General features: G+C 38.9%; 1 protein-coding gene across 3 annotated transcripts in view; it reads left to right on the plus strand.

Annotated features, from left to right (window-relative positions):
* LOC137258330 (kinesin-like protein KIFC3) overlaps positions 1 to 9,771 on the plus strand; it is a 76,830-nt gene extending 67,059 nt beyond the window's left edge. For 2 of the 3 annotated variants that reach the window (XM_067795966.1, XM_067795967.1), the window contains 5 exons: positions 754 to 871; positions 1,351 to 1,480; positions 1,989 to 2,186; positions 3,715 to 3,869; positions 4,874 to 9,771. In XM_067795966.1, coding sequence (XP_067652067.1) covers positions 754 to 871; positions 1,351 to 1,480; positions 1,989 to 2,186; positions 3,715 to 3,869; positions 4,874 to 5,092 — 820 coding nt within the window. In that variant the 3' untranslated portion in view covers positions 5,093 to 9,771. Of the gene's footprint in view, positions 1 to 753; positions 872 to 1,350; positions 1,481 to 1,988; positions 2,187 to 3,714; positions 3,870 to 4,740 lie in introns of all 3 variants that reach the window. The other variant, XM_067795968.1, reaches the window with a different exon arrangement.
* The last annotated feature ends 1,255 nt before the right edge of the window (positions 9,772 to 11,026 follow it).

Genomic DNA, 11,026 nt, shown 5'->3' on the forward strand with positions numbered 1-11,026 from the left:
CACACCTCAGTTCTAGCAGTTCTGAGCTGCTTCCATTAGGCTAAATTAGTAATAATAGCTGAGAATTCCAGATTGGGCTTGGTTACCTGATTTCTGGGCTTCTCTGCACCATACTATGTTGATGGGTAAATGTCAAAGAAGTGCATCACTTTAGGCTTTTGTTCGTTATCAAACTGACTGACTCACAGTTCAGACAACCTTTAGAACATTTCTTGAAAGTATTGAGGATATGGTTTTGTCCAGTCTGGTCCTCCTTTAACAAAGCACGAAGGTAATCACCTTAGTGCAATGTTAAAGGATGGGAGTTAAGGTTATCTTTTGTAGAGCTTGCTCTGTGAAAGGATCCCCATATTGAAATCTTGACACAGTGTTATGACTGTACGCAGACATCCAAGCCTGTATGTGATGGATATGTTGCTTCATGGATTTGGAGTGGATGTAGTCTAATGGTGATTCCCCAATGGATAAAATGTATGACTTCTTTGAGTGGCATGTTAGAATATAGAACAAACTTTATGGATAACAACTTCATTCATGAGAACGACATTTCGGTACAGGTTGTTGTACCATTGTACCATGATACTTGACAGCGGTACAGTAATCTGTACCGAAACATTGCTCTCGTGAAGGAAAGAAGTTGTTATCCATTAAGTTTGTTCTATGTTGTCAAATGTGTGAAGCCTATTTCTGGTGTTCTGTTGCTTGAATATCACTAAATGTGGCATAAAACTAACTCACTCACTCAATGTTCAGGGATCTGCTGAACAATGATAATAGCACCAAGCTGGAGGTGAAGATGAACCCAGACGGAGGCTTCCATGTTCCAGGTCTTACACACTACCAAGTGGACACAGTCAAGGATGTCAACAAGGTGAGTCAGTAGGGAGACAACTTGTAGTACTGTGCTTTCTTGAGCCCATGATTTGATCAAACACTCGTAGATTACTACTACGACTGCCATAGGTATTGCCTGGTGGTGGTAGGAGTTAACATGAGTCACTGCTGCCAGTGCCAATCCATCTCAAGCTAATGTTATAGTGTCTAACTCAGGACAGCCATCATCCAAATATTTCTAAAATCCCTAAACTATGTAACCAAGCCGTATGAGACTTCCTTGTTATTATTTAATCTGTATTCATAATTTTTATCACTACCACAGCATACACTGTCTTGTCAGCTATCTTGTTGACTGTATCCATCCACCCTGTTGACGAATAGACTATCTGTTCTCATGCAGGTATTTGCCATGGGCCAGAGGAATCATGCCACACCACACCCCTCCCCACATCAACCTCAGCCTGACTGTTTCCAATCACCCTGTTGGTAAATAGACTATCTGATCTCTTGTAGGTGTTCGCCATGGGTCAGAGAAACCGTGCCACAGCAACCACCAACATGAATGAACACTCCTCTAGATCTCATGCTCTGTTGTGTGTCACCATCACCGGGGTCAACAAGACCACCAACACCAAGACTGTGGGTATGTAGAATATCAACATAACATGCTAGAATGAGGCAACACAGGGAAACTCAGTTACCTCCCTTTTCAAGTTGAGAAAAGTTTATAATCAGTTGATCCACACTGTTGAGATTTTTTGGACATGCAGTCATCCAGTTTTCTTTGATGGTAAATGATAAAGGCTTTGGCTAGTTATCTCCCCTGTTAATGACTATTATCACATTGCCACGATCAATAACACAAGTTGAATGGACATGCCTAATTACTTTGAGTTATCCAAGATACAACACATGCATCAGTTGATGACTGAATATGGTACACGTGTGTATGGATCCACCAAGCTTTTTCTCCACTCTTGCCACACTCAGTCAATATTCATCCTACACTCAGTCTCCACTCCTGCCACACTCAGTCAACATTCTTGCAATGGTTGACACATTAAAGTTCTACAGTGTTTTTCAGTAAGTGCACGTGTCTTGAGCACATGGTTACACTATCTTCCAGCTCACGTCTCTCTTTCCTTCCCCAGGGAAGCTAAACCTAGTTGACCTGGCCGGGTCGGAGCGGGTCAGCAAATCCGGAGCAGATGGAGCGCGTCTCAAGGAAGCCCAGAACATCAACAAGTCGCTGTCCTGTCTGGGGGATGTCATCCATGCTCTGCGCAGCAAGCAGAACCATGTTCCTTATCGCAACTCGCGGCTGACGTACCTCCTGCAGGACTCACTGGGTAAGATGGTGGGCACCCTGCTAGGTAAGACATGCATGCTCACTAGGACCAGCAGAGAGTAACGAACAGCTTTGTTCATGGTTCATTTGACTGATTCAAAATGTTTTGTCAAGATTTCGGACAAACCTTGATTTTTGTTTTTCTGTTCATTTCTTTATGTTTCCTGCTTTCATAATTTTAATGAGATCAAAATCTCAAGTAAGTCTTGCCCATTTATTTACTCTTGGAGCAAAGCAAAGTTATTGTTAACTAATAACACTTTTACAAGAAATGCTGCAACAAAAACAAACAAACAATTTGCACTTAAAAATAGCTATATTTCATAACCATTTCATATGATTCGAACAATAATCATTTTTCTATGTAATTAGTTTTTATCTTTCTTAAGTTGGTCCCACATGGCTACAATGTGTGAAGCTTACTGGTGGTGTCCTTTACCATGATATTGCTGGAATATTGATAAAAGTGGCACCAAATGAGAGTCACTCACAACTTGAAACTATTAACTACTGTATGTAATGGAAAAATAATATTATTAAAATAAAAACAAAAAAAACACCAAAAAAACACCAAAACATCCCTACTCTCTTACACTGAATGGTCAAATGGTAACAAAAGCTGCAGATGAAGCATGAACAAAACAACCATTAAAAGTGAGTATGCATGTCCTAACATTTTGCATGAGATACAACAAAGAAGCACTAGATGCTTGATTGGCATTTTGGAGGATTCTATGTGATCAGCTTCATGTTTTATTCTTTAATGACAACATTTCGGTTCAGTCCTACCTGATGATGGTGCTAGAACATGCCCCAAAATATAGTCCGGAATAAAACAAGAAGATGTAACCCAGAAAAATCGCTATGTTCAAAGAGGTGTTACTTTGTGGTGGCTGCAGACTATCACCACTCTACCATTACACACTGTGACCCGTGAAGGTCCTGGGGTAGAATAGGCCTTCAGCAACCTTTGCATGCCATGAAAGGTGACTATGCTTGTCGTAAGAGGCGAATAACGGGATGAGGTGGTCAGACTCGCTGACTTCGTTGACATATGTCATCAGGTCCCAGATCCCCAGTTCCCAGCATGGTGTTCATGCTGCTGATCACTTGATTGTCTGGTCCAGACTTGATTATTTACAGACTACCACCATATGGCTGGAATATTGATGAGTGCGGCATAAAACTCAACTCACAAACTCACTCCATAACACACTGTATATGTGCTCTGTTCATAAGAGATGCAGGTGTTGGGGTAGCCTAGTGACTGTTTGCTGATGAAAGACCTAAAATTTCATACATCCATTTGTGGTGCTTAGTTCCAACTGTTCATGAAGATGCCCTTTACAAATTATGGGTATGCTTAAAACTATGTGAAGCCAAAATCTACTCAGCTAGACAAAATATGGGGTGGGCTAGTGCGCAAAGATGGGCCTATACCCATCACGGTAATTGCTTAGTCAAGAATAATTCATGTACATTGAACTTGTGTGTGGGCTCCTTCTAATGCTAAGACATGTTGGTTACAGGTGGTGACAGCAAGACCCTCATGATCGTCCAGGTGGCGCCTGTGGAACGCAATGTCAGCGAGACCACATGCAGTCTGAACTTTGCACAGCGGGTACGGTCTGTGGAGCTTGGTGCTGCCTCCAAGAGGATCGAGTCAAACACAGACTATAATGAGGTGAAGAGACCCCGCTTAGCTCTGTAGTACGTGGTATGGATAGGAACTTCTCTCTTAGTTCCTTATTTTCCATATTTCTTGAACTTCTTTGAACTTGAATGATCTTTTCAACACTAGCAATCACATGATATGAAGATCAAATGTGTACTTTTATCATGAGTCATTGTGGCCAGTGATTTGACAGTGTTGCAAAACATATTTGTGGTAATATATCAAAAAGTTGCTGTATTTAGTACACAAATGTGACAGATTTGATCATCTGAAATGTTTCTAACTGGCTAGGTACACTCATTAAGCAACAAGAAGAGAACTCTTTTCTGAGCAAACAGAGACACTAACTCTGAATTCTGCTAAGTCAGTGCTACAGTTTCTGAATGCTTCAATCAATCAGAAGATATAGAGAATCTCACCCAAGTGTCTACTGATATCAAATATATCAGCATGAGATGATAATATACTTACAAGGCTCTCGTATCAAAGTTAATTTTTTCATAGTTTCAGTAGGGTTGTGTGACAAATTAACTATTACATGCTTTGTCCCAGACTCCAGATATGGTTTAGTCACGTTTTCTTCCAGATTTCTACCTGTTTAGGAACACAGCACAGCTGTTTCCCACTCTGTTACTTTAATCCAGACAAAATGATGTGTCTGTATTATCAAGGTTAACTTACTGTATGTGTCGGGAGTGGGGACTTGGCTAAAGATTCTGTAGATATGGTGCTTCAAAAGGTTCAGAATATGTTAGTTGGTTGGCACTGATTTGCTTAGGCTATGTTTCCCCATTAGATTAACTTGGGATGAATGGCTGCAACACTACACAACAGTTTTTATGACTGGCTTCAGCTGAAAGGTAATCTTGTCTTATTGCAGAAGCGAAGACGAACACATCAAAGATTCAAATGAGTAAGAATCCTAATATTAACCCCACATTTGTTTTTCATTATCTCACTTGTTCCAACTAATCTGTTGGCCTTTTGACCACTACCTGTCCTCCCCATTACAGAATGGACTTTCCTCACCTCAATCCAGTCCGAGGAGCACTCCATCTTCCCCTCTCACTCATACACCAGGAAAATCCACCCCTGGAAAACTCACGTCTGCCCTCGGGAAGACCAGCACGCCAGTTGCCAATGGCAAGCCAGGGACACCTACTTCGTCACGAACACCAGGACAAATGTCAAGGACGCCGTTGTCACGACAACTTAGCAAAAAAGGAAAATAGTTGACAAATTCCAAAGTTTTGGAATTCTTTAGCTGGAACAATAATATGAAATGTCATGTTTTAGGTCTGTTGATGTAAACCTACAGACTTCAATACTATCTAACTCTTCAAGTTCATTTTGCAGACTGTTCATTCGCCCAGTATATAGCATGGTTACAAGCCATACATGATGAGATATGTACATTTTGTTTATATGTGTATATTTAGTCATACTGGAATTTTAGTTGTTTAGTTCATCCTATTGCAATCAACATATCATGTACGTTATATATCACTGCTGTATCATTGACTTCCTCAATCCACACTTTGTTCTGTTTTCTTCTTTATTTTCATTTCATTTATGTTGTTTGTTTATATTCTTATGTTACAAACTAATCATAACATCAAGGTGCTTTCTCGTATAAGTAAATCACCCATGGCATAACGGACAGCAAGTGTCTCTGGTAATCAGAAATGGTAGAGTTATCTCCCTTCTTTTGTGTACATTTACTTGTGTGTGTAATATTTGATGTCAAAAGTTACTCTGATAACAGGTTTTAAAAGTGAAAGAAGTAAATTATAACTATTTAATGGCAATACATTCTGTATTAAATTTTTATTCACGTATGTGTTAACACCATTTTGAAACTCAAAATGTTCAAGTTTGAATTGTTAAGCTATCAAAATTACGAACAACTTGTGGGGCAGTGGGGTAGCCTAGTGGTTAAAGCATTCGCTCGTCATACCGAAGACCCAGGTTCAGTTGCCCATGTATGGTATCCCTGCCCTGATATTGCTGGAATATTGCTAAGAGTGACATGAAATTCACTCACTCACACACAATGTGTAGTAATATTGACACTTATGATTATATAATAAGATCAGTGATGGAAATCGTAAACATTATGTAAATATGACGAGCATATTGCCTTGTACATATTTTTTGAGGCCAAAGGCTGCAGACTGGGTCAGATTGTTCTGAACTGAGCTACAAATGTTGATGTTGCACACAACTATAAAAGGAGGAGAAATCACGTCAGTCAGGGTGAAGATGGTGGCTGGCATGGTTTCTCATGCTTCTCCCAAACCCGGTCCTGCACCGCAAGACCACACCCCTTCAGATGCCTTGAATTCTCAAGTCATTACAGGTTCAGCTGTTTTTGACCCAGACTGTAGTCAAACAATTCAGTACAGTTATTTCAAAGGAATCATATATAGAGTTGAATTGTCAATAGATCGTGAATAGATGATTTATGAGATGATAAATATTTTCAAACATTTTCACAAATTAATCCACAAACAAATTGACATTTTCACTTTGCTTTCTATAAATGTGTCACTGCTCCGAGGCCAGTTTTATTGTTTTTTCTGTATGGATACAGAAGAAGGAAGGTGAGGTGTTGTCAAGTGTGACTACAGCGATCCTGTATCGATTCAGTGCTGCATTGTCCCACATAACTGGTTCACTTTCACCAACATCCAGGGCAATGTGCCCCATTATGTCACTGTCAGTTAGAACTTTACCCTATCCAGTTTGGTTCACTTTGGTTTAGTCAACAACCAATCAGATTCCTTGTTACAGCCATGCATGAGTCCATTTGTAAACATTTGAGGCATGAGTTTTGCCTGTTTGAATTGCCTCATCCTGAAGTTCTGTATTCCAGGGCTAGACAAAGATATGCTGTAGTGTTGCTTATTTTAACCGTCTGTATATCACCATGGAGATTTCCTGTCAGGATTGGGGTGGTTGGGTAGTCTGGTGGTTAAGGCATCTACTTATCATACTGAAGACCTGGGTTCAATTCCCCACATGGGTGCAATGTGTGAAGCCCATTTCTGGTGTCCCTGCTGTGATATTGCTGACATATTGTTAAAAGTGGCACAAAACCATACTCACTCACTCCTGTCAGAAGAGACAGCTCACTGGCATGGCAACCATGTGATGCCCTGGACAACATGGATTGGTGCTCTTGACATCAACTTCAGACCTTTCCCAACTCAATTATTTGCAATTTGTTGTCAAACAACTGGTGTATTGCTGAGTGCAACATTAGTCAACCCAAACTGGGAAAGTACAATCTATGATATGAGTGTTTCAGCTACTGTAATCTGATTGGTTGTTGGTTGTCTGTTCTCATTTCATTTCGTTTGTTTCGCTCGCTCTGTTGCCTAGAGCCTGGTGTTGGGTAGACTTCTTTAACACTATGGTCGCTGTCGTGGATATACACTCATCTGTTGACAAAACATTGCCAAATGACTGGTGTCCATGTATATTCCTTCTGGCACTGGTTACTCATGCTGGTTTCTGGTCATGTGTCAGTCATGACTGGTATTCTGGAACTCAATTTAAACCAATGTTTTTAAACAGTTCCATGAATACTGAATTATTTCTGAAATTATCTGGAATCAAATATAGCATTTAAAGCAGAACATAGTCCAAGTGTATATGTGTCAGTAAAATCTGGGTTCCGATTCACAAATTGTTCATAATGTTACAACCTGTCTTAACTCGATAGTTTACCATACGCTAATGAATGTCATAGCATTAGGAAAGTTTTGTGAATCGGGACCCTGTTCTATACATTGGCTTTATACTTCAAACTGAAGTTAAATATTTGAAGAAAGTTGGGTCCTGATACTGAAAGCATTCTGAGCGCTACAGCATTCCTAACCTAATGATTAATTATGTAGTTCCGACATAACTTTACAACCACTTGTAGATCTGGACCCAGGTTTTTATTTGTTCTTGTAACTTGTTTTTTGTTCTTGTAATTTGTTTTAGTGGGTATTGAGTTGTCATTAGTCACTGAACACACTCTACCACTCTGCATGTTGTAGCTGTTGCACGTTATCACACTTGAATACATTTCACCTGCCTTCCACATTTGTGATGCTACTTTCCTGACAACTGCTCTAAAGCAGTACAGGAATAACAGTGTATATTTCCACTGATCATCAGTCAGTACTTCATCTATGCATTTATTGTATAATAATAGTATCCTTCAGGAGAGATGCATGTTTTGCATGGTGTTACATGGCAGTTTTTATAGAAATTAAATAACTTTCTATTTGCATTAATTTCTGCCTTGAACAGTTGGTTTTGGAGTTACTTCCCTTTGGCCAGACTCTATTGAAATATCGTCAGCGTTGTCCATGGCTGTTGCAATGCATCCTCTATGCATGTGGATATTCAGAGTGGACATTTTTAGAAGGAATTGATATTTTTCTTTAAATTATGTCACTTTGACTTTAAAATGCCTCAAATCATTCTTTACCTGTTCGAAACAACATGCTAAATCATTTCTCATAAGAATCACAGAAAACCTGGGTACTGTTTTATCATTCAATATAGCATGATGTTTCAGGCTTTTCTCAACAAAGGTAACTGCATTTTTAAATAATTTCCTTTTCCTTTGTCCTGAATTTTGTGCATGATACAGCAAGTATACACTTCCATGCCAGGATGATATTGACCAATACAAAATACTGTTTGTGTCCAAGAGGCCATAGTGTCCATACTACCATAGTATAATCAACAGCCATTGGTGTACAACATGACCTTGTTATAAGCAATATATACTACTCAAAACAGGAAAATTCCCACCTGGTTCTCTCATTTATCTGTGATCAATCTGCTATGTTGTCAAAATAACTTTAGTTATGAAACAATTAGGGGTCCTCAATTTTGTTTTAATAATATACTGTTTGTCATAAATCAGTACTGAATATGTATCTAAAAAGGAAACTTATAACCATGGAGAGGCGGTGGGGTAGCCTAGTGGTTAAGGCGTTTGCTTGTCATGCTGAAGACCCGGGTTTGGTTCCCCCCATGGGCACAATGTGTGAAGTCTATTTCTGGTGTCCCCTGCCGTGATATTGCTGGAATATTGCTAAAGCGACGTAAAACTAAAACTCCCTCACTCACAATAACCATGGAGACAAGGAAACACATGAAAGCACAAAGGACCCCTTGTATTTTCATGTGTTCCCTTATTAGTTTCTATGAGTATATAACCTGATCCAGAGTTATCAAATACACATCCATGTCCTATTTTATTGTTCTGTTTCTTGACACTTTATTCCAAAAATAAAGTTACAATGTCTCATTGAACATATCATTCTTGTTCATGTCAGAATTTAATCAAAATAACTGTCTCATTATGATTGTGTAGTACAACCTGTAGCTTGAGTATTCTATGCAGCAACTTTGGTGTACAATGTCTGTACTACATGTATGTTTATATATACAACGGCCTGACCAACTCCTTAGTGTCTAATTGGTTGAGATCACTCCCAAAATATAGTAACAAACATTTGTTAAAACAAATAATAAAAATGCATTCTGAAACACTATTGTCATAATTCTGAACTCAGTGTTTGTTACAAAAGAATCATACTTGTTACAGATTAACCTGCAAGTTGTGAAGTAACGCTGCTATTGTGACAACATAAACAAATTTTTAAAAACAAAACAAAACAAAACAAACAATAGACATCTGAAATTTCTTTACACTTACTAAACATCAAGTTTTTCGCACTTAAGTATCCATAACCCACAACATATTCCTCTGGTTGTGTGTATATCCAGTTTTGGGTATTTTTTAAAGCTGCTGTATCTATACTGAATCATATTCCAACACAGTCACTGTACTGTTGTGGACATTATTACTAGCTACATGGAAATAAAATACATCACCTGATAAGACACTTCTGTTATTTATTGTGCCAATATATACAAGTGAGGATACTTTGGGTGGAAATTCGTTCCTGTCTTCGTGAGGATGTCAAAAGTAGGCCCGTCATTACAACGCAAGTGGTCAGGATGGGTGACTCTATTGATGCACCCATTATATCCATCTGTGTATGATGATGCTCGTGATATTAACCACTTCATTGCCATGTCCAGTTGTATGATTTATAAACTGTAGTTATATAGCTGGAATATGGTTAATTATTAAGTCTTAGACAAACACAGGCATCACTGGCAACACATTTCACCCTGCAGAGTTGTGTCCCCCTTAGTGTAATAGAACTGTCCGTCATGGTTACAAGAGTCAGATTTTCCCAGAGTTGTGAAAATGTCAGACCTGCATGGCTTGAACGTCTTCCTCCACTGACATACTCTGCTTGATCAATACTCATTATATTATCATACATGGATGGAATATAAATCTGGTGCAGAGTTGTCCCCCATAGGGTGCTAGACATGTCCCCTGTGGTTTCATGTCTCAGATTTTAAGCATGTTAAACCTTCATCACTTGAGCTTTTTACTCCAATGACATACTCTGCTTGTTCAATACTCATATTCATTGTGCATACATGGAATATAAATCTGGTGCAGAGTTGTCTCCCTTTATTGTGCTAGAAATGTTCATCATGGCTTTTAAGTCTCAGATTTTTCATGAGTTGTGAACATGGCAGACCTGCATCACTTGGGAGTCATCCTCCATTCACATACTGTGATTGCTTAATGCTCACTTACTAGTCATTATATATACATGGAATATAAATCTAGTACAGATTTGTCTTCCTTTAATGTGCAAGAAGTATCCATCACGGTTTCAAGTCTCAGATTGTAAGCAATGTCAAACCTGCGTGTCTTGGGCTTCTTCCTCCACTGACATACCCTGATTGTTCTAAACTCATTATATTCATTCTATACACATGGAATATAAATCTGGTCCAGTTCCTTGATTTGCTACTGAGAACTGACTATAAATTGAACTGAGGCAGGAGAGTACAGCATGGCTGTCAGGGATCAGCAGACAATGGTGTTTAGGAAGATCTTGTTTATTCAGCCTGATGGAAATTCTTCCTGTTGGATGAATGTTTTATAGACAAAATTGAAAGAAAACATATTTGAAACACTACACAGCTCCCTGAATGAAGAGATGATCTATGTCAATCTTCAGTATATCTTTTGCTATTTTGTTTCCTCATTTTTTTCATTAAAT

The sequence above is a fragment of the Haliotis asinina genome, chromosome 12, assembly GCF_037392515.1.
Source record: "Haliotis asinina isolate JCU_RB_2024 chromosome 12, JCU_Hal_asi_v2, whole genome shotgun sequence".
Taxonomy (NCBI): domain Eukaryota; kingdom Metazoa; phylum Mollusca; class Gastropoda; order Lepetellida; family Haliotidae; genus Haliotis; species Haliotis asinina.